This window comes from Notolepis coatsorum (assembly GCF_963971535.1).
Source record: "Notolepis coatsorum genome assembly, chromosome: 13".
Classification (NCBI taxonomy): Eukaryota; Metazoa; Chordata; class Actinopteri; order Aulopiformes; family Paralepididae; genus Notolepis; species Notolepis coatsorum.
The window spans coordinates 43,268,272-43,292,101 of NC_140177.1; the positions used below are offsets into that span (position 1 = coordinate 43,268,272).

The window sequence follows — 23,830 nt, forward strand, 5'->3', positions numbered from 1 at the left end:
AAACAAACAGTAGTGGGGTGGGTGGGGTAGCTTTCAATTCTGGCGCCTTCAACCCAGTAAATATACCGTCTAGGTCGGTCGGACTACCCCAACCATCATTACCCACAGTGACCACCCACTTTCCACCAAAGACTTCTATTCTCATCTGCCACTGTGGTCCACGCTGCACTACAGTGCGCCCACGCCCGTGCTCACGTCAGTGAGCGTCAGTCTGTGCGTGGTGCTCTGTGCCGGGGGGCGGAGGTTTCACCGGCTTTTCAGAGTCAGACACAATGAACCGTCGGACGATGTGAAGCACGCATGTTGGGCTGGAGGCAGTTTGGCACGTTTTAAACTAAATTACTTTACTTTTTCCGTTCAATATAATTCGATATTTTCAAACACACCAATCGACACGTTGACGGGTAAACGGTTTGCTGGAAACTGTCGGTTCGTCGAGTTAGTTTGATTAGAAACGAGGTCGAAATTCTACCAGCCCCTCCTCGCCGCGACTCTGGAAACAAGGCGGATTTAAGTCAATAACGAGGTAGCTAAAGAAACTATGTCGATGGCTGCGTATTCGGATTATTTCGCTGCCGAGTGTCTGGTGTCGATATCTAGCGGCCCGGTTCTGCACAGACCCACCCCGGTTGCCCCTGCCACCCAACCCTCTCAGCAGGGCCTTCTTCCCGGGGAGCCCGAGGGGTCGAGTGAGGACAGGGAGGTTAGGGAGACGCTGAGACTCGAGGGGGCCAACATGATGACGGTGGCCGGGATCCTCACCGACCTCCACGGCAAGTTTCGCCCCATGTCGGCCTTCTCGGAGAGCAGCAACTCCTCGTGTGGGGAAAGCGGCTACACCACGTTGTCGGACTCCACCACCCCTACCATGACCCCCTCTGCCACCCCGGTCCCCGGGCAGCAGCAGTGGGGAGGGGGGGCGCCGCGGTCCCCCGTGAAGCGACACCAATGTACTTTCGACGGGTGTGACAGAGTTTATGGGAAATCGTCCCACCTGAAGGCTCATATCAGAACCCATACAGGTACAGTATGTAGGTCAGTGGTTGTGTGAAGAAGAAAAAAAGCGTAACAATTGTGAACAAGCCTAGGCCTTACTTTTTTTTTCTTAACGTCTTTACTTCAAGTTTGTCCTAAAACTTCCATTACTTATTTGGGCCACCCGTTATTCTGTGCTGCGATACTAAATGAGCATCACAGCATATCAAATTGAAGGTTTTCCTTTGTCGTGGGAGTGGGACCGCTAGTGGTGGGTGGGTACAATTTGCCGTTTACCCGCGAGTTAATACAATAACTCTGTCCAACAAAAGAAGAAACACTCCAACAGAGGGCTGGTGACACAAAGAACTTTACGGACAAAAGAACGGGGCAGGACGTTAAGAACAGTGACGAACATCATTTACATCTAGAGTGGATGGGTTTGTAGATGAGGGGCACAAGAGACGGCACGTAACATTTAGGTTATAGTGTTTTGAGCAGGTTCTGCACTTTTGTTCATTTTTTTTTAATCTCCCCTCGCCTCCAAATAAGCGTGGAGCCGTCACGTGGTCGGGTGAAGATCACTGAAACGAGTCTACTCTGCTCTGTCATATAGTTAGTTACAGATGGCAACGCTACGTTTCTGAGTCGGGGGTTGTAATTTGAAGTGGTGCTGGTGCAGGTGTTGGGTAACAAGTCGTTTTGGGGTATGTTCAGGGTCAGTGAGCAGGCGCCAGCGGATTTGGCACAGGAAACTGGGTTGAATGGAAGTCTCGGTCTGACTTGTAACCACAGTATGGGAACGCCCACCAAATGCAGGGTACTAGTAGACTGTTGCAAAAAAAAAAACGTGGGTTGGCTTTGCGATCTTGAATATAGCCCCAAGCATCCTACTTGCCGGTCCTAGTGTGATATTGCTATGTAGCAGATTAAGGCTAGTGGTGTGTCTTAATATGAACAATGTAGACTAGACACTCAACGTTTAACTGAAGAGATACAAAGGGGGAAAAAAAAAGTGTGCAATTAAGTGTCATGCTGACATAATTGTGTGGCTGTGTGTCCTATCAATATTAGTGATGAGGTGTGTGAACATTTGGTTTGCTGTAGGCTACAGATTTAGAGATCAGAGTATGTGATTATGGCATGTGGAAGGTGGAGCATACAAGATGGCCGCCATAGGCAAGATCCACATTTCCTCCACTAGGCCTGGACACTGCTCCAAGATTCACTTCCATGCTACAAAATGTTTTAATCTAATGCCTTCACTCTAGTCATTGATTTATTAGCCACAAACACTGGACCCTAATGACAATCGTGTAAATTAAGTCAATTGACCATATTCACACAGCAGCCATTTTGCTCTTATGTTATGCTCAGATTGGGTTCCTTGGGAACAGGGTGGAATTAGAACCCAACCGAAGCATGATATGAGAGCAAAATGGCCGCTGTGTGAATGGTCAATTGGCCAGGCGTGTGGGTATGGTGTGTCTCCTAAACTGACACTGCTCTTTTTAAAAGGCGATTATTTGACTAGACTAGAGCTATTTAATGGTAGGCCAGTGTCTCACTGTCTCTGTCTCTCTGTGATGTAGGTGAGAGGCCTTTCCCCTGCACCTGGCCCGACTGTGAGAAGAAGTTTGCCCGTTCCGACGAACTGGCGCGTCACACCCGCACCCACACAGGGGAGAAGCGCTTCCTCTGCCCGCTGTGCGACAAACGCTTCATGCGCAGCGACCACCTGATCAAGCACGCCCGGCGCCACCCCGACTTCCAGCCTTCCATGTTGGGGCGGAACAAGGGCTCGGCGTCCTCGTGCGCCCCCGGGCAGGGTGGCGCCTTCTGCCCGACCGCGGCCCACTAGTACAGCGGTGATGGAGTCGTCTTCCGGCGTCTCGGGGGTAGAGCAGCAGCAGCACAGGTGGTCACAGGGTCGGGGGTTCCAAGTTAACCCGGCTACAATCAGATCCACTGGCTAGTAGAACTTAGCGTTTCATACCTGCGTACGTGTGTGTGCATGTACACACACACTCGCAAGCACATACAAAATAACACAAGGACCTGGGTGGGATGCCCATCTAGGCGGCGGAAGTGACCGCCCGCTTAACTTCAATGCAACCTCATTCTCTCGAAACTGGAACCGAAAAACACTCACAAAATTGCAGGGATTCCCACTTTTTCTGTAAAAAAAATTCTGCACATGCATCAGCCAAATGTTCTCAACCCCCCCATTTTCCCTTTTTCTCCTGGTTTTTTTGTGATTATTATTTTAGAGATCGCTTTGTGCTCCTACCTTGACCTTTTCTTGATTAGCACCATTTTGTGATGTTAGATGGCGAGGAACAGAATGACTAGAAGCTTTTTAAGTAGCTTTGTGGATTCCATATTCTTACGTTTTTTTAGAGGTTGCACATTCCATGTTATTTTATTTTAATTTTAATTTTTTTATATGATTTTTGAATTTTAGCAACAGGAATTGATTAGACTGTTTTGCAATATTATCTTTTCTCACGTAACTCATTGATTGAAATGCAGGTCAGACTTTGTTCATGTTACTGAAAAAGTGGATCAAAGTTGGATAAGAGAAGAGCAGTTTGCACGGCATCCTTGAGTAGATCAGAATCGTTGACACATACTACATGGTAGTATTATGTTTAATACTGATGCAAATGTATATAAGCTTTAAGCGTTTGATGTAGAGATATAAAAGGCTATTAGCAGCAGAGGTAAAACATGTGATGTATTTTAGTCCTTATATTAGGGGTGAAAGTATGCTTTCCATAAGATGGCATTGCTTGTGAGTGTTTGGGTGTGTGTGTCTTTTACGTTTAGTTAAGATACAGAACTGGGCTGAACATTTATTTAAAATGGTCTCCAATATTCAAACGAAGGGAAAAAAAGACACGGTGCGCTTGATTTATCCTGCCATGTGGACATCTTCAAAGTAAAAAAAATACTAAAACGATCGCCATCCATGCGGTGCATCATGGATATGGGACAGTACATTACAATAATGTTTTCTGGGTCTGGTGAAAGTAGCTTTATTTATTTTAATTTATTTTACCCTTTTTATGATAATCTCATGTGACGTAGGAATCCACAATCCATGTGGCTGAATATTTAAAAGTAAGAATGGAATTTACCTATCAAGTTCCGCCCTCTTGATCTTGCTTCAGCAACTGCATGTCATGGCTGTTGCTAGTGCAGAGTATTGAAAATAATGGAGATTTGCATATTTGGTTGTGATATTACATCAAATTATGCTTCAGAGTTGCTGGATTCTCAAGTTTACTACTAGTTTGTGGGCATTGTACTTAAGAAAATCAATTGAACCTGGTCTGATTCTGTTTTGGAAAAAACAAATGTCATTGTGGTATGCCAGACAAACAAATCAAATGGTCATTTAAATATGATTTAATTGAACATGTCCCATGAAATTGGTGTGAAATATGGCTACCGTCTATCTGGTCTCCAATTAGCGAATGCCTAAAAAAAAATCTAAATGTCACATGGCTGGTTTAGTTGAATCAAGCAAACCTCAAGTCATATTCAAACGTTTGATAGCTATTTTAATATGTATTGTCCGGGTCTGCTTATAGATGAGAGAAGTTGCATTTTTACTTTGTCCAATTACTGGACACATGATTCCTTTTTATCTCAGTGAACCAACACTTCAGGAAACTCAGAAAGCCTTAAACTATGTCATACCTACGTTGCGCCATGTTTACAGTTTCATCCTTTTACAGGCTGATAACAAATTCATGCAATATGGCACTTTTTTCTTACAGGTGTTGTTTTACATTCTATTCGGCAAAGTAGTTTTATTATAGGTTGCACTGTATTATTATGCACCTACAAGTAAACACTGTGGAATTTTGATAAATAATGTATCAGTAATTAACCAATGGTCCGTAAAACTGCCTTGTTAAAAGTGCTTTAGGATTTGCGATAAAGAGATAGATCTGGGCGTGTTATTTTGATTTGGATAGTTTTTTTTTGTTTTGTTTGTTTGAGTAATTTTGGACATTTCGACATTGTAATGAATAGGGATGGGTACCGAAACACGGTATTAAACGGGCCCCAGGGCTAAACTATTAAAAGACCGTAGCGCTGACGTATTGGATAAATTAATGTAGACTCATTGCACCTCTTTATCTCAGATTTAAGACATTCATTCATGATGCATTTTTGCTGTTCTCAATCCAGAAGAGAGATCTCTCTCGCAGCCTATGTCCTTGTCTAGCGACAATGGCGGAGAGAACTAAATGCTCAATAGTCTGGTTGCACTTCACTAGAGTCGATATACAAGTGCAACAAGTCTTTTGCTCGTAACGGCTGAAACGCAAGCGATCTTAACAAACATCTATAGTGAAAGTGCACAATTTCGACTGCTTAGCTCGTAGTTCATCTCTCGTTTACCCCTCCACCTCAGGTATGCTAAACAGCCTAGAGCCCCCACACAGTTACCTAAATTACACAAACCGGTTTATTTTGCTGTAAATAATTTGTCTTATTTATTTGACATCTCAATTATCACAGTATAATATGTAATGGTGACGCAATGCTTTTGCAGGTGCTACTCCAGAATGTTAATTTATATACAGTACATTTAAACCAATGTTAATTCTGTTCTTAATTGGTTTCCTTTTATTCTCATCAAAAATAACCAATAAGAGTAGCGTTTAAAGTACCGGATTGTGAGAGTAGTGGCCTCGTACTGTTCCGATCATAACGATACCCATCTCTAGTCATGAGTTGATCGTGTGTAAACCAGGCTTTTTTTCCACCCAAATGGAGCTCACTGTATTCTGGTGCTCAGAAATCTTCAGGGTGTCCTTTCTTCCTCAGCAAGACTGAATTGCATGAATCCGACATCTTCCTGTTTTGTATCTCAAATCAACAGATGACTTCTTTTATCACGTTGCTACATTGTTTCAATTGACGTTTGTTTTTTGACAGGATATGTGCGACTCACCACAAAGACTGCAATGCTTTGAAATTGTACAATTATTTTTTTTTTTTTTTTCAAAGGTTTGATCTGTTGATCGTTTTTGGAAACTGCTGGCAGTTACCCCGAACACATGGACTGTTAAACTTAAAAGGAACAAACTATATACATATATATATTTCAAATTCATTGAGAATATTTTGTTGGATCTCATTTTACAGATGTTGTCTTTGGGGTCTCATCAAAGCAACGGTATTGCCAACAATAAGAAGTTACCTCATTCATTTTGTGGAAGATTGTCTTCCCTTCTGTAAGCAGTTGGAACTGCAGTGGTGTCCATTTAAAAAAAGAAATCCATCCAGCCCTTTGGAAATGATTTTAAAGCCATTGAGCCTTGGATTTGAGAACCATCCCATTTTGTCCAGCTTAGTGTGTTAGTCCAGCCTTTCCTCATGTATGCTGTGCAGTGCTGTTTGACCACTCTAGGTAGTATACTCATACTCACGGCTTCTTGTCTCTGTTATGTGTTATACCACCACCACCTGTAAAGCAGCACCCCTACATGTCTGTTCTACTTCACTATGAGCTGTTCCTAGAAGAGGTTGTGGTCACTAAGGTCTTTATAATGTTAATGTCTCTGTCCTGCATGAATTCAGCCTTAACGGAACCTCTAAAACTAAATCAAAGCCTAGTGGGTGTTTATCAAGTGTCAGAATCTCTTTTGTGACATTTGCCACATGGGTCACTGTTGAGGGTGACCGAGACAGAGGAATGAAACTCTCAACGTAGAACATTGAGACCGTCGGGCCACTTTTTAGATGGAAGGATGTCATTCCCAAAAATATTTTTAAACCACTAAATTCAAAATGTCACTTTCCTGGCTGTCTGGTTCATAGGAAACAATAACACTCAAGTCAAACCTCAACACACAGATATGCACACTGTTTATAAAGAAACGTTTTTAGATTGATGCCTAATTGTTACATTAATAATAATTTTATTTTTAATCTTATCACAGGTTTGGTTTATGTCAATGAGAGGCACTGTGGAACTAATGTAATACTTGCTGCAACATGCTGTTTTGATATTTATATTCTCAGGTGTCTTACATTTTTAGCATTGGAATTTCCATATTTCCTGTGCAACACCCAAGTACAAGCATATCTTGTTTCTATTATACTGATTAATTTATTACAACTTATCATTTGTGTGGTTTAATTATTCTATTCATAACTCATTTTGTGATATGGAACACTAATAATATTAAATGGTTCCATTGTTTGCTTCTTATGAAACTGCCCGGTGCTTCTTCCTTTTTTTTCTTCTTTTTATATATAATAAAATAAAAATCTTAAGTTTATTGTTTGTTCATTGTTATTTTATTATAATTGTTTAATATGACACCAAAGTAATTTTTTCTTTCTGTACAATTGCCTTCGATTTGAGAACCATGTGTCCCCCCCCCCCCCCCCCAGCTTAAAATACATTGCGTTAGTCCAGCCTTTCCTCTTGTATGCTGTGCAGTGCTGAGTGACTAGTCCTCTCTAGGTAGTATACTCGTAGTGTTTGGTAGTAGTGCTTATTGTCTCTGTTATGTTCTATACTACCACAACCATCTGTAAAGCAGCACCCCTACATGTCCGTTCTACTTCACTATGAGCTCCTGTTCCTATAGAGGTTGTGGTCACTTAGTTCTTTATAGTGTAAATTAATCTACACTGCATGAATTCAGCATTAACGGCACCTCTTAAATCAAAGCCTAGTGGGGGACTTATCAAGTGACAGAATCATTAGTGACATCCGTCCATTTGATACATGGCTCACTGTTAAAGGTGACAAGGGACAGAGGAATGCAACTCTCAATGTAGAACATTGACCGTAGATTGTTGGGCCACTTTTTAGATGGAAGGATCAGGATGTCATTCCCAATTTTTTTAAACCACCATTTAAATCTGTCTTAAGGGACAAACAAGCAAATGCAAAATGTCTCCGGCTGTCTTGTTCATAGAAAGCAACAACGTTTAAGTCCAACCTCACCACACTAGTTCAGATATGCACATTGCTGATAAAGAAACGTTTTTATATTGATGCCTAATTGTTTCATTAATAATAATGATGTCATTTAATTTTTAATCTTATCACAGGTTTGGTTTGTCAATGAGAGGCACTGTGGAACTAATGTAATACTTTCTGCAACATGCTGTTTTGATATTTATATTCTCAGGTGTCTTACATTTTTAGCCTTGGAATTTCCATATTTCCTGTGCAACACCCAAGTACAAGCATAGCTTGTTTCTATTATACTGAATAATTTATAACAACTTATCATTTGTGTGATTTAAAGGTGCTATAGATAACTTTTTATGTAAGATTATTTTTTTTGCTTTTAGAAAGGTGTGGAATGAAAGTATTGATTCCCCCCCCCCCCCCCAAAACTTGATTAATGAATTTATCATTGAAAAATGTTTTGTGGGTCCAAAATTAATGTTGTTGTTTACATGTATCCCTCCCTACTTCCCATTTCCACACGTGGAATGCATCTGATTGAATAAGGCATGCTTGGTGCTCCAGTGCGACATCTAGTGGCTGAATGTTATCTATAGCACCTTTTAATTATTCTCATTTTGTGGTATGGAACACAATATTAAATGTTCCATTGTTTGCTTGATAAACTGCCTGGTGCAATGTTTTTTTTATTTATTTTTTAATATACACTTTTTCTCCTGTTTTTCTGTGTTTTTCTCCCATCCAAATTTAGTCATTATGCCAATCCCCCCCTCCCCTTCCTGGTCGTTGCTCGCATGTGCCCTCCACTGGCCGGTCTAGGGAGGGTTGATAGATACTATCACATGCCCGTCCCAGTGTTTCTTTTTAATAAAAAAAAAAAATAGTTAAGTTTATGGTTTGTTCATTGTTATTTTAATTTTTTTTAATATGACACCAAAGTTCTTTCTGTGCAATTACACTATTAAGAGCACATAATTACATAGCTAAGTAGGATGGCTCACGAAAGCTAAAAGAACTACACAAAAAATGCAAGTTTATTATTATTTTTGAACACCCCTTAAATACCGCAACTCGCTGGCTTCTCTGCCACCGTCACATTTGTGCCTCGTAGCTTTTAAACAGAACAGAAACATAAAAGAACTCATTCAAATGTCTTCCCACTATAACACCTGTTGGACATCTGTGGGGACAAAAGTGAGACCTTGAGTATCCGCAACGCAGCCTCACTCCCTTCAGCACAGTGTGTGTGTGTGTGTTGTATGCGTGTCCTCAACGTGCCGTCGCTCATCAGAGTTCGTCTCTGTTGCCGACGGTGGAGAGAGGAGGCGCTGCGTCTCTGCGGACGGAGCGGGGACTTGTGGGTTGATCCTCCGTCTCCGGGTTGTCCTGCTTGCTGCGGCGATCTTCGCCGTCCCTGTCCCAGTCCGTGGCGGTGCGCTCGTCGTCCCAGATGGTGGACGTCTCTGTGTCGCTGAAGTAGCCGGGCTCTCCGGTGTAGTGGGTGGGGAAGAGCAGCAGGGGCTGTGCTGAGAAGGCCTTCAGGTCCCTCCGCTCAAAGTGCCCCATGTACCGCTCTCTGAGGGAGGGGACGAGTGTGAGCATGACGATGCCAATGAACCGTTGTACGCGGTTCTTTATACTTTATACTTTACAGATAACATGTAACTCACACGTTCTTATAGATAATATTTAGAGACAAACCTTAATTTGTTAAAGGGAATAGTTCAGATTTTTCAATGGGTAGAGTCCTTTCCCGGCACAATCCATGCTGTTCCTCGTACTGGCTCCGGATAGGTAGCCACAAACGAATGCAAAGTCAATGGGGTCAAGCTCCTGTCTGTACAAGCTGGCTGAAGGTGACTGAAATCTACTCCACGGTGCACACAAAGTAGATTTCGGTTACCTTCAGACAACATGGATTGCACTGCGAGAGGACTCTGCCAATCAAAATCAGTAGAAAATATAGGCCTGGGGTTCCAAAAATCTGAACTATCCCTTTAAAGAAAGTTGAAACAAAGTAAAATCTCTGTAGACAGACTTGACACTACATAAGATTTTGCTTGACTGGAGACTCACTTCGGGTGCTTGTTGAACATGATGGGTAGGAACTCGTCTACAGGCAGCATCTTGCCCAGGGGCTTGGCCTCGAGGAGCCTCTTGGCCCCCCGCAGAGACAGGACATACCCCAGGGTCCAGTAGGAGTAGTGTGGGTGCACCAGGCCACTAACCCCCTCCACCCAGTGCTCTGGCTCCTTCACTTGCAACTGCTTACGGCCAACGTAACTGAGGGAGAGAGAGGAAGGAAGGATGGAGGAAGATGAAGACGGTACTATTGAGAGCTCACTAGAGATGATAGAAGTAACTAAAGGGTTGAGGACATTTTCTCATAATCTTACTTGTTTGGAGAAAATGTCTACAAACTACTAGTTACATTTAACAATAACAATCCTTGAAACAAGCAAAAAAAAACGCCAGTGCAGTAAGTACATTTTGTCTTAACAAAATAACTTTTCTTTTGCACAACAAGGTACATTTCACAGCTCTATTTGAAGTAAGTTGTATAAAGTTTTGCTGTCTCACATGAGGTCCCAGTCCAGTCCCACTTTCTTTACATCGTCCATGATGGCCACCAGTCTGCTGCAGAACCTGGGTTCAAACCTCACATCATCCTCCAGCACCAGCACCTCTTGCAGTTCCTGCTTCACCACCTAGGGGGCGACATATACCACTGACTGGCTCAGGGATCAGACATTCGGAGACTCCTGTCTGTTCACAAAGCAGCCTCTTCATACCGTTTGCATAAACTTCCTTTTATAGAATTCCCTCAACCAGCAATTTTCTTTTTGTAAATGGTATCAATTGATTGGTTCATCTGCTTTGAATGATCCTTGATGATCGGTGGCAGAGTAATCTGTTATTATTGCTTGTCAAATAGCCTACTGGTGATTGTTTAGTTTAAAGGGTGTATAGAACAAGGTTTCACCTGTTTCCAGATGTTGAAATGACTGAGAAAGCAGCCAATCTCCCCTCTAGTCAGTTCACGACCTGAATATGGGTCGCTGTACCCCGGCAACATGTCAATGCCCATCGCCTGCAGTTGAGATGAGTTCAAGGCTCTATAAACAACAGAAGAAGTAAATATTGTCATAATCCCAGTCAGCATTCAGAAATGGTGCACCTGCGTAAGTTCTGTTTTTCTTTTGTAATTCCACAATGAAGGGTGACATTACATTTAAAGGGAAACTCTGGGTCTCTCTTGTATTTGTAGAAATGTCCTAAACGACTGCACATGCTGTAGCTTCCGGCTTTACAACATGACTACACTGAGGCGATAAAGGCGCGGCTGGCTGTCAGACAACGCCAGTCAAAGGTTGCCACTCCTATCAAACACACACAGGAAGGGGAGGGGCTGAGCGTTTACTTCTGGTTACTCTGTTACCTGCATGGCGTTACCTGGTAAGAGATAGTGGGAAGCTGATCAAGAGAGACGATCGAGGTATCAGGTACATGTTTGCCCATTGTAGTTCTTCGATATTGAGTGAGGGTATAACTATTCATCATTATAACATATGGCTCTTCCAAATTCGCACCTTCCCATGTCAATGTTTCTAAGCAGAGATGGATTTAGCCGGTCACATAGAGAGAGAATTCATACCAGCCTCAATCTGGTAAATAGGTTTAATGTCGCTTTGCAGTTGAATTTCCCTTTAAATTCTTTAAAAGTAAGTTTATGAGACTCATAAGCACAGTCAAATATTGTATTCTGATGGTTGTATCTCCGACATAAAGGGCAGATGTTTTGGGGGCATAAAAAGGCTTTATGATGGATTTAGGCTTTTGTGTCGTACTTGCCATCCACCGCCTCAGACAGTTCAATGTCGATGCCAAGTACAGCCAGAGTGCTCAGCATCCTCTCCCGACGGTCCACACGGCGCTTCAGGTTAATGAGAAAGATCTAGACATGACAGAGAATACGATGATGATGTTGTTTTTAAAAAATTTTAATTGTCTTACTTTTTACTGTTAAAGCTGCAGTAGGCAACTTTGGAGAAATGAGCAAGAGTGAGTTTACCTGCCTAAGGGCTTGTGTCCATAGCGGACGTTTTTTTCAAGGCGGACCGCTTTGAAAAAAAGGGAAAAAAAGCTCAGAGCGTTTTCCAGGGTCTCGCGACTGCCGCGGCTCCGCCCCTTCCTCGATGTTGATTACCTTGATGAGCGCGCTCCTTTCCAAAAGTTGAACTAGTTTCAACTTTATGCACTGGGAGCGCTCCGCCCAAAAACGCTGCCGCAGAGAGCTCATAAACGCGAGGCGCGGCGCTGGGAAGAGGAGCGCGCCTGTCACGCCTGTAGCATATAGAAATGAATGACAGGAAGTAAGTATATATATATATATATATATATATATATATATATTTTTTTTTTTTTTTTTTTTTTTTCAGTCTCTGGTCAGCAGGAGGTTTTGCACGTTGCAGATATTTGGTGTTAGTTTTCCAATGTGACCCCAGGAACACCACTTGGCAGGACAAAATCATCTGATTTTAACAACCAATCAGATGTTTTTGGCCTGCCAAGTGGTGTTCCTGGGGTTGCATCGAAAAACGAACCCTCGTCAAAAAGGTACACTGCGTGCACAATATGCAAAACAACCTGCCAATCAGAGACTAGGAATCTTTATTTGTATTATAATTTTTTTTATTCAGCTTAAAGTTGCTGGTGCCGGGCGCCCCAGTGGCGAACCACATAGCGCGCTCAGCCGCGACACGGACGACCCGGGTTCGATTCCCGAATCCGTCGTTATTTCCCGAATGTCTTCCCCCACTCTGTCTCCCATTTCTCCTCTGTCTCTCCCTACTGGACTGCCCAGTAGTAATAAAGCGATAAAACGCCAAAAAATTAATCTTTAAAAAAAGTTGCTGGTGCCTCTGGGTGTCGGTGGAAAATCTTTGGTGAGTGTGTATGGGCTTGAACATTTCTGCTGGGCAGGTAAACTCACCCTTGCTCATTTCTCCGAAGTTGCCTACTGCAGCTTTAAGCATTGTTTAATTGAAATCCAGTTAACTTATTCACAAATCTCTCAGATGTAGAATAAAGTCAGTCTGAGGTTTTCACACACGTTTATCTAAAGACTGTTAATCTTTTTGTACATTCACAGTATATAGTACAATGTATACACACAGTAATAGTAATTACAGGTGATGTATCACTTCATACTCCAAATGCTATACAAATGCAAGTACATTGGCTGTTCAAAATAAATGTACAAATAAATGAAGAAATAGATATTCTTCATCTGTGTGCTTGACTTATTCATAATTTGTATCAAAGAACTTAATTTAGGCTTGCAAATGTATCTGTACCTCATTAAATCCCATCTTTCCCAGTTCTTTGAGTCTATGGTGCACAAACTGGGACGGCTCCATGGTATAGTAAACTGAAAATAATAAAGATCATGTGTCACATTGAGTCAATACAGATGAAATGCAATGAAAAGATAAAAAAAATAACAGGGTGGAAAGAACCTAAGCATGAGCAAAATGGCCACCGTCTGAATATGGTGAATTACTGACCAGCGGTGGAAATTCTCAAAAGTGAAAGAGGGGAGTGAGTGAATGGAAGAAACGAGAGAGAGAACGAGAGAGCGGCCGGTAACGGAGACGTGAGGATTCTGACAGGACTGTGAGATCGAACAGAGGAACCAAATGGTCCCATATAGAAACCGATGTCTGAGAGCCGTAAGAGAGAGAGAGAGAGAACGAGAGAGAGAGAGAGAGAGAGAGAGAGAAAAAGTGAGAGAGAAAAAGTGAGAGAGAAATAGTGAGAGAGAGGGGACGGGGGGAGAATTATTTCTCATGCAGAAATAATGAGGGAGTGAAATTAATTAATAGAGACAAACAAGAAATCAGACAAAAGCAAATAGGCACATGTTTTTAACAGTGTACTACAATACCAAGTACATAGTTATAATAGTAGTAGTAGTAGTAGTAGTAGTAGTAGTAGTAGTAGTAGTAGTAGTAGTAGTAGTAGTAGTAGTAGTAGTAGTAGTAGTAGTAGTAGTAGTAGTGTGAGGATTGGTCCATTCCCGCCACACGCTTCAAGGTACTGTGAGGAGGATTGGCTCATTCCCGCCACACGCTTCAAGGTACTGTGAGGAGGATTGGCTCATTGCCGCCACACGCTTCTAGGTCAATTACCAATTGCCGTCACGCACATGTTGTTTGTTTGTAATCAGCGCTCCAGAGCCCTTCATATACTCGGGTCTTTCTGTCAGTCGTTGTCGGGTCGTTTTGGATTACCACTGCTACTGCCTGTTCCCTCCGTTGTTGTGCCTCGTCTGTTTTTCTTCAGGACGTCTATGGAAGTCACCGCTGTTGTGTTTCTCTATCATCCGTTGGAGCTGTGCCTCGTTGCCCGCTTTGCGCATTTGCGCTTTGGTGAGTTTTTGGAACGAACCTTTTGGATTCTCTGTTTTCTGTGTGTTTGGATAAACACTGAAGATTTGTCGTTTTTGTTTTGTACTGGACTCAGCTAAACTTGTGTGTTGGTAACACTGAAGATTAAGTCACGTGTGATTGTACTGGACTCAGCTAAACTTGTGTGTTGGTAACACTGAAGATTAAGTCACGTGTGATTATACTGGACTCAGCTAAGGAGGACTGGACTGCCTCTGTATTCCGTTGGCTTGTTTATTGACCACTCTCTCTCTCTCTCCGTTCCTCCCGAGTTGGATCCTGGAGTAGCTGCAGAGCCGCAGAGGCAGTGGCGCTACGCCGCTTCACCATCTCAATACCGGGACGATCTGCAGAGCCGCAGACAACTCTGCCAAGAACATTCTCCCCTTTGTTTGTTCTTATTGTTATTTCGCTCATTCCTGTTTCAGAAATAAATACGCCCTAGTCTTTGGCTAACTCTGAACTACCTGTCTGTGCCGTGCTGTTGGGGTCGGTTTCAAACCATAACAAGTAGTAGTAGTAGTAGTAGTAGTAGTAGTAGTAGTAGTAGTAGTAGTAGTAGTAGTAGTAGTAGTAGTAGTTGTTGTTGTTGTAGAGAATAAGTACTCACTCAGAGCCTCCGTCAAGGTGTGGGTGAAGCTCTCCCTCTCTTCCTCCAATGTCTGATGCTGTTTGAGGGGCAGGGGCAGGTACCCATAATGCTCCTTGTTGCAAATATACATCTGTACATCTGGAGTGTGCAACAAGAGATAAGAAAAATCTAATCTAAATAAACAAAACATTTTTTTATTTCAGTCTGGGATTGTGAAATATAGTAATATCTACTATGTCCCATATGGTTGGAGTACCTCTAATGAAATGTATATTCACTTACAGCACTGTATACAACATTGTTTCCCCCAGAAATGTTTCCTGTCTGGGTAGAAGTGCCTCTGAAACAGCGTTTAGATCCTGAAACATTAAAACTCTCCAGTGAAACCAATACTAATGGCATTTGTTTCAGGCCATGGTGGCAGGTCCTCTAAACCCGGGGGACTGCCCTAATCAATTGACCTATATCAAACCCTGCCCTCTTTTCTTGATCCTCCAATCACAACTGTTGCTTCCCTGTTTTGTCCGAGGGAAGCAACCGTTTTTTTTATTGAAGTGATTGAAGGATCAAGGAAAGAGGGCAGGGTTTGAGATAGGCCAACTGTGTGGGAAACACTGGTTTATAAGATATAGTAAGTGTGTGTGGGGGGAAAGTGCATTGTACAACAACGTTGTAACTAAGGTCAGCGTACCTGCCTGCCGCGCAGAGAAGGCAAAAACCATGATGTCATCCAGGGGGTAGCTGTAGCCGAGGTGGGGAGGGTGGAAGGCCAGCGCTCGGCTTCCACTCCGCCTCAAGTCCAGCAGGAAGGTGGAGTGCACCATGGGAACCGGGAAGCAGCCGTGACGCTCCCACTTGCGGATGGGGATGTACTCTGGGGTGCGCTTGTAGTACCCCTAGATAGGTTGGGAAGAAACGCAAAAAAATTAAAAGTTTTACTTCTTTGAACTATACTTTGAACTCATCGCTTTGGTGATTTGTTTATTAGCTTTGATTAGGCGTAAAGGGTTAATACATTTCATTACTAAGGACACAAATCAAGATGCTCTTATAAACTGGCCGCGATGACTCAAGATAAGGTGTGTGTGTGGGGGTTTTGTATGGTGCAAAAACCACCGGAAGGCGTTTTTCCCATCTCAAAATAACAATGTGAATGCTTCCAAGGGACTCCCATTGGGAAGGCTTGGGAAGGCCTGCTATAAACCATTGGGAAGGCCTGCTATAAACCATTGGGGCCTGCTATAAACCATTGGGAAGGCCTGCTATAAACCATTGGGGCCTGCTATAAACCATTGGGAAGGCCTGCTATAAACCATTGGGAAGGCCTGCTATAAACCATTGGGGCCTGCTATAAACCATTTGGAAGGCTTGAGAAGGGCTGCTATAAACCATTGGGAAGGCCTGCCATAAACCACGTAGCGTTACCATGTTTTTACGTTTTTATTTTTGCTGTTTACAACTGAATAAAATGTCATGCCTGTTTCAGTGTTAATAGAAAGCTGTACCTGAGCGGTCATGCCACACCAGAAGTTGGAATAGAGACCGCGAGACTCCAACATGGGCGCCACCAGCGTCAGGTTCTGAGCCATCAGGTCCGTTAGCACCCAGCGGTTCGTCAGCATGTTGTCACTGTCCACAAACTGACAGATGTAAACACAGAGACGTGGTATTTCAGTCCCGTCAATATACACACACGTTTTACCCATTGTTCAATTCTGCTCAGGTCAGAGGCCTTTATCACAGCAGTGATATTTAATACAGGATTGGGTGATACCAAATAATTAAGGGCGGGAACAATAAAAACCAGGTGCATGACAGCTGGTGGCAGGGCTGGCTGGGCGTTACAGTCAAAATATGCTATCACAATATTCTTCTTATTTTTAGCGATATGACAATATTTGGCAATATTAGTTTTTTACAGTGCAAATTACAGTAAGTGACATCTTTTTAATATATTCTTTCTTTTGTAATATAATCATGGTGCTTTTTTCCATTCAAAAGGATATATTTGAATCCAATTTTCTATTCCATAGTCTTTATAATACTGCTGCAAGGACACTTTTTTAGATTCACATAAAAGATACATGTATAATTTTATGATTTGTATATTTCATTGACGACAGTGTAGTAAAGATCCATACCTTTGCATGGATCCATGACGGTATACCTTAATATTTGGTCTAGCTCCCAGACCTAGGAGGTGCCTCTTCCTGTTTAGAATGTGTGCTGCACCTCTCCTAACTTTATACCACTTACCAGAGGTGTGGACTCCAGTCACACGACTTGAGACTCACAGTCACAAATCTGATGACTTCAGACTCGACTCGACAAAATCATAAAATACTTGCAACTCGACTTTGACACCAGTGACTTGTGACTTTCCTCAGACTTGAGCTTTATTACTTGATAGACTTGGTACTCTCTTCAAGCCTGAGATGTAAAAAAAAATTATGCCATAAAAATTGTAAAGCGAATCAACTTAATTTCTCTGATTACGGTTCCACTTTGGATGAATCCATCGGCCTTCTAACTACACACCCTCAAGACCTACACCAATTAAGTTGCGTGAAGGATGTTGTGTGTCAGTTCAGAATCATCAAAATGTAATATATTAATAACTACTAGTCTGTTGGCTTTACATTTTGGAAAATTATGTTTGTAAAGAACGCATTAGGACTTGTTCAGGACTCGAAACCCAAAGTTTCAGACTTGTGACTTGCTTGAGACTTGCCTGTGTTCACTTGGGAATTGTCAGTCTTGACTTGGGACTTGAGTGTAATGACTTGGGACTTGCAAAACAAATGACTTGGTCCCACCTCTGCCGCTTACCAGTATATAGTCAGCCCAGAGTCCTCTAGCTGCATCGAGTGCTGCTTGCTTCAGCTTCATCACGTGGGTGAAACGAGAACCGGGCCAGTGCTTTGGCCCCTCCTCATCTGGATAGGAGCTGAAGGAGACACTGATTGAAAGAGAGGCCATATTGCTCTTTAACTGAGACTAATTTCAGAACAAATCGCTGCCTATAAGGGGATATAGAGTCACATTTACCGGTACAATTGTAATGTTAAGGTCGGGATTTGGAAGGTGATCCCACACAACATTTCAGTTTTCAGGGGGTTAATATAGAGTTAAAGCTGCTCTCATATAGATTAGTCACTAACATGAATGGGAACACATGCATGGCTTTCATTGTGGCTAACTATGTTTGGAAAAACAATAACAATAAGGGATATTGACATTTTTTTCTGATTAAAGTGAAAATAGAGGGTGTTTGGGGGAGATTAGAGTCACCTGGGTTGGTCCGTGGATCTCCCCTCCTGCACGGAGTGGTACAGGTGCTGAGCTTCTCTGAGCCATTCTTGAAGCACGGCGGTGGTGTTGTCCACACTGTGGTCACATGCTGCCCTGAGAGAAAAGGTTAGAAAGTGCTCAACACACTGATATACTTCTCCTTACTATGCAGTCATTCACAGTGATATGTGACTCCACATCATCACTTCTTTCTCTCTCTCACACTCTCTCTCTCTCTCTCTCTCTCTCTGCTCCAAGACCCCTATTTACTTTTCTCATTTGTTTGAAGAGAGGTTGAATTCAGGCCATCGTTCATCTTCTTCACTAATGAGTTGTATTTAACAATGATATTTTAAGCAATATGTGTCCAATGTAGCCTTTTCAAATAAACATTTCCATATGTCACATTCTGTGAGTCCTATAGCTGAGACAAATAAATACATAATTTTTTTTTTTTTTACTTTTCATACCATAACCGTCCACGTGGAAATAAAAGACTGTATAACTATTGATTTCAACCAGGATCAGATAGTCAAAAAAATTTCAATGCATGCACATTGCACAGTATTAATGTGTCGCAATAAAAAATAACGATTATCCCTAAATAACAGTCATTTCATTCATCCTCAACGATGAATACATTTTTGTTTCGTTTTTACCAGATGGCAATGCGATCCTTTGGATAGTCAAGTCTGTCAATACATCCCAAGAAGTAGGGGAGACTGTGCTCTGCGTTGCGCGCAAGGATAGTGATCAATACTTTAGGTCTCAGCAGGGAGGATTCGGGGAGAACCGACGCTTGCGGATCAATAGGCAACTCCTCTGTGCAGGTGTGCGGGAGTCTGCCAGTTAAAATGGTAAAAAACAGTCCGAGTCCCACAAATCCAAGATGCATTATTTCCAGTAGAGCGCCTCACTCCAACCGCAGCAGAGAGAGAGAGTGACTGAAGGCTGGCATGTCGCACATGGGCTTCAGGTGAGTGCGCGCGAAATTGGTACACGACGCTCATGCATGCACCACCTAGCACATTACACACGTATTACTTACGTGTCCAAATTGTTTGTTTGTTTGTTTGACTGGCTTTTTTTTTTCTTGAGATAAAAAAGATAATACAATGAGAAGAAGAAGATACAAGAGTTGTTGTTATTATTAATATTAATACTAGCGCTAATATGTTTCCTTCGTAAGAAATATAAAATTCCGGCATTACATTAACTTTCATTAATATGATGCATTATAATAATGGATTTAATCGAGTAGCAGACAGGGGGGGGGCATTTTCCAGCAGTAAGCTACAGGAACTAATAACGTCGGCAACGTATTCCGCCCGGACTGGTTTTTACGTAGCACACTGTCTGCTCACCAATCTGAACAGCACTGGCTTCACACATGTTTCTAACAGCAGGATGTTTTGCCATGAGCCGATACTTTGACGACTCAACTAATATCACATTATCAAACCTATACTAGAAATGTCAGAGGTGCTGGAGAGAGAGGACGTGGAAAAGGTTGAGAAACCTTTACTTCCTAACTGGATCTTACAGCACCCAATGGTAAGTGCCAAGAGTGTAATATTGAGTGACCATGTCTAACCATAATGCATTGAACGGTGCACTCTGTAAGCTAGTGATACATTCTGCTAATGTTTTATCTTCTCTCATCTTACAAGTACCAGCACCTCATGGATCTAGAGGGAGGGGATGGTGCTCAAGTGTACGCTGCTTTCTTGGTTTACATGGATCTTGTTGAGGGTAGGTTTCATAAACTAAATGTAAACCTTTTAATTCCAGGACCCAAACTGGGTGTTTTAGTTTCATACTCATTGGAACGGTGGCGGATGTAGTCCCACCAGAAACAGACTTGTGATCAACTTTTGGTTGAGCCCAGACACACTATACTCACCGTCCTACCCGCGTGCCCACCTTTCTGTCTATTGCAGTGCGTCAGTGGAAGGATGTCTCTGGCGTTAAATGTCCTGAGCTCCAGTCTGTGTTGCTGGAGGGGAGGGAGAGGGAGGGAGCTCCCGTCCAGACGGTGTTCCCGCTGCCTGTACATCAGCGTCTGAGCCACCGAAGGTAAGAGGTCACCAAGCCAGCCATCTACTCTTTTAGGCCTTTTCACGAAACAGGCTCGATGCCCATCATGTTTCCAAGAATCGATCTATTATAGCTTTCACTGGCCAGCAGTCATCATTAAGTAGTCATTAAGAAGGTTCAGCTGTTCCTCAAAATTCTATTTCACATGTGAGATTGTGCAACTCAAATGTTTAAATGTAAAATGTTGTCTTGCCAAATATACAATAACCCAGAGCTCTTATCCTAATAAATATGTATTGTGCTTTCCGTCAGTGGTTTAAGCAGTTTAATGACGAGGGGAGAGTAGTTAGGCAGTTGTATGCGTAAATGGAGATGCAGTGAATACTTTAGAATGACATACCAGCATTAATAATGTGAATACACTTAGCTGCACCTGGAAAAATGAATGACAGTAGATAGGAGAGAAAAAAGGGGGCAGGGGTATTTGAAGGGGAAAGCGTTGGAGATTGAAATGAATGGCGAGCTGCCAGCAGTACAGCTGGGGGAGGAGCTGTGTGGTGGACTGTTCGGTACCGACACATAGCCCAGTGTAGGAGGGGTTCTGTGGAGCCAAAGACGGAAACGGAGGCAGGACAGAGAGATAGGAAGTAGGACTGGGCAATGAATCGAGTTTCAATTATGATTTTGGCTTCCCACGATCATGAAAACAAGTTAATCGAGATGAAAAGATTGTGTGCCACATGCCGTGTTGCTCTCATTTTATCTTGTTGTAAATGCAGAGCACCCTTCTTTCACATCGGTGTGCCCCCCCCTCAAGCCCAATCAGTAGTTTCAGCTCTTGTGGAGAGGAAGGGAGCCACGGCACGTTTCTCCAGTTATTTTGAAACGTCTTTGGTAACTTGTAGAAGATGACAAGAAAGGCAGAAAGGCAAGAAAAAAGTCGTCGTCATATGATGTTCTCAAATCACTGAGTAACCGTGTCTAATAATTGTGATTTCAATATCAGTAAAAAAGATTATTTATTTTTGCCATAATCCAGCAGCCCTACTAGGAAGAGTGATGGTGTGAGTGCCTCCTCCCGAGATTCATGTAAAGCACTTTGATTACGACATTAAATATTATGCTGAATACTTTGTTCACGTAAAACACACATGACGTTGTCTTCCAAAAGTCTCGGGATGATCATATAAGGAAAGGGGATTAAGAAAGATCCCGTTCCCCTTCTCTCCTCTCTCCTCTCTCCATTCTGCAGCGTGCGCTGGGCGTTAGGCAGAGGCTCTCCTGTGCTGCTGTGTGCGGTGGCGTCCGACTCCAGCCTGGTCTACCAGAGAATGACCAACGGCCTGGTGACGCCCGACCCTCCTGCGGGCCCCTGCCAGGACCAGGGCCGCCGGCAGCACCGCAAGAGACGCCAGCAACGCTGACCCGCCCGCGGTGCCGCTGGGAGAACTGCCGGAGAAGCTGTAATGGGACCGGCCAGACGGTGGTTCTGTGAACGGTTTATCGAAGAAGAAAAAGAAGATACTGGAAAATGCTACTTGATGAAAAAGTTACCATCTCGTGTCCCGACGTGTTTGGCTAGAAATAAAGGCCTCACGTTCACTCATGGGACAACAGGGGTAAACAGCAGAGTGAATGTGAGGTCTTAACTAGTTGACACCAACCACTGAGATTCAGTTAAAATAAATAGGAGGTCCTCCGGAAGACTGTGGAGTCAGCTGTAGCCTAGCAAGCCTAGAGTTACTAGGTAATTACTGTTGGATTCCACTCTGAGCAATGTCTTTCCTAGAGGTCTGGTCCGCTACACTTCATTGCGAACAGCTGTATAGGAGATTGAACTCTGATCGACTGGGGAGGTCGGTTATGGATACAGTGTTTCTGTGAAGTCCTATAGTTGTTTGGAGGCTCCCTAGATAAATTATGATTACATTTCAGATACAGTATTTTCTATTGCTACCCTATTTTTAGCTTTATTTTGGATGATATAACCCACAGCTAGTCAGTGGTGGAACTGTGTGTGTACTTCAGTTCCTTTACTTAAGTATGTTCCTTTCGGCCATGGAATTTAGTGGATCATATTAAGTGAACTATATGTACTGAAGACACCGTTGGACTGTAACAATTCTATGTACGAATAAATACAAATGAAGTAAATGTAGAACTACCCATATAAATGAGTACTCTGGTAAAAATCCTCAATTCAAATACTAAAGTAAAAGTATGCATTCAATCTGCATAGATGTTTGTGTATTCCAGTGCCTTTTCTTAACTCTTTCAGTGCCACTCACGAGATTTCTCGTGTTTTTTTATAGGTGGTTGCTAGCCACTCACGAGATTTCTCGGAATTATTTTAATTTTTTTTTTTTTGCGATCTGAAAAATTATTGCATCACCCGAGCCTACCCGAGTATTGCCGAGCTGCGCCGGTGATCACTGTGGAAAAAAGCGCCCCCTGTCGTCTCCCAGATGACATAAGTGATTTTGGAATGGACTCAATGAAAATGAATGGGGAAAAAAATCCGGTACTCCACATTTTCCAGTTCACTGATCCAGCCGGGGTTACTAGAGTTCATTCTGGAGCCTCAGATCCCTGTGGATCATGGAGATCCACTGTGTCGCGTTGGATCCATACACGTATCGATTTTTTCGAATGGTGATCAGGAATTGGAATATACCAGTTGGATACCATCTGATGTCAGGTAAGGACTCTATGTTATCAGTGGTAGGATAATCAGAGTAAGTTTGATGAAGTTATAAGCTGTTTTGTGAAATGTCTTCTTTCGGTTTCAATGTAAAACTCCGAGAGGAAATCAACGAGGCGATTATCCGCGCGCGGCCGTAATGTGCGTGCGTGCACGTATAATATTGATCATCTAGCGTTTATTTGAAAACGATTCATAAAAAGGCAGACGAATATCAACGTTGTGGAATATTCCACTAAAAGACGATTTTCATAGAATGCTCCAGAATGAGCTGTTTTTTATATCAAAACGGGGGCTTTTCTAACTGCTCTGAAACGGCAACGACGCGATAAAAAAACAATCTGTCTTCACAGCACTGCCTGGAAAATAGTCTTTGATAATGCGATGGGCAGATTAGACACATAGCCATAATTTAAAACATAGATTAGGCGATATTAACGTTAACATTGGCGCGGATGGTGGCATTCAAGCGGTAAAATGGAAAACCAGGCGTGGCACTGAAAGAGTTAAAAGTAACTAACTGATGGGTTAAATGTAGAGTAAAAAGTACAATATTTTCTTTGAAATGTAGTGGAGTAAAAGTATAAAGTTTCCTTAAATGGAAATTCAAGTTCAAGTAGTAAATGTTACTTAAGTAGTACTTGAGTAAAATATGTACTTTCCACCACTGGAGTGGCTACAGTCCACAACTGATTAAAGTAAAACTAATATGCACCGTATTTGACAACATGATTGACACGTGGGAATGCCGTGTTGACAAGTGAAGTGTCGGGCAAACTGCTGTGCCATTTTCCATTAAAACAAAATGAATCGGCTGTTTGGATCTCTTCCTG

At 42.6% G+C, this 23,830-nt stretch overlaps 3 protein-coding genes across 3 annotated transcripts; 2 read left to right on the forward strand and 1 right to left on the reverse strand.

Moving 5' to 3' along the window:
- The first annotated feature begins 288 nt into the window (after nucleotides 1–288).
- LOC311239699 (Krueppel-like factor 9) lies at nucleotides 289–7,280 on the forward strand. Its single transcript, XM_084328108.1, has 2 exons — nucleotides 289–1,022; nucleotides 2,568–7,280. Exons 1-2 carry the CDS (start codon nucleotides 542–544, stop codon nucleotides 2,834–2,836), a joined length of 750 nt encoding a protein of 249 aa, XP_084184234.1. The 5' UTR covers nucleotides 289–541; the 3' UTR covers nucleotides 2,837–7,280.
- A 1,584-nt stretch (nucleotides 7,281–8,864) lies between these two features.
- LOC311239344 (procollagen galactosyltransferase 2-like) lies at nucleotides 8,865–19,154 on the reverse strand (the record flags this gene model as incomplete). Its single annotated transcript, XM_084327650.1, has 12 exons — nucleotides 8,865–9,503; nucleotides 10,004–10,210; nucleotides 10,508–10,635; nucleotides 10,911–11,043; nucleotides 11,776–11,882; nucleotides 13,285–13,358; nucleotides 14,987–15,106; nucleotides 15,660–15,864; nucleotides 16,474–16,608; nucleotides 17,798–17,915; nucleotides 18,260–18,373; nucleotides 18,919–19,154. The coding sequence occupies 12 exons, from the start codon at nucleotides 19,152–19,154 to the stop codon at nucleotides 9,215–9,217; spliced, it is 1,866 nt and encodes a 621-aa protein (XP_084183776.1). The 3' UTR covers nucleotides 8,865–9,214.
- A 493-nt stretch (nucleotides 19,155–19,647) lies between these two features.
- tsen15 (TSEN15 tRNA splicing endonuclease subunit) lies at nucleotides 19,648–22,359 on the forward strand. The gene is made up of 4 exons (XM_084326927.1): nucleotides 19,648–19,813; nucleotides 19,930–20,011; nucleotides 20,200–20,335; nucleotides 21,549–22,359. The coding sequence occupies exons 1-4, from the start codon at nucleotides 19,733–19,735 to the stop codon at nucleotides 21,718–21,720; spliced, it is 471 nt and encodes a 156-aa protein (XP_084183053.1). The 5' UTR covers nucleotides 19,648–19,732; the 3' UTR covers nucleotides 21,721–22,359.
- Nucleotides 22,360–23,830: the final 1,471 nt, after the last annotated feature.

What these genes read in the sequence shown, in the direction of transcription:
- LOC311239699 (XM_084328108.1), top strand. Translation starts at nt 542, where the DNA reads ATGTCGATGGCTGCGTATTCGGATTATTTCGCTGCCGAGTGTCTGGTG. An exon ending in TCATATCAGAACCCATACAG is followed by an intron (nt 1,023 to 2,567) that starts GTACAGTATGTA and finishes TCTGTGATGTAG; the next exon opens with GTGAGAGGCCTTTCCCCTGC.
- tsen15 (XM_084326927.1), top strand. Translation starts at nt 19,733, where the DNA reads ATGTCAGAGGTGCTGGAGAGAGAGGACGTGGAAAAGGTTGAGAAACCT. An exon ending in GGATCTTACAGCACCCAATG is followed by an intron (nt 19,814 to 19,929) that starts GTAAGTGCCAAG and finishes TCATCTTACAAG; the next exon opens with TACCAGCACCTCATGGATCT. An exon ending in CAGCGTCTGAGCCACCGAAG is followed by an intron (nt 20,336 to 21,548) that starts GTAAGAGGTCAC and finishes TCCATTCTGCAG; the next exon opens with CGTGCGCTGGGCGTTAGGCA.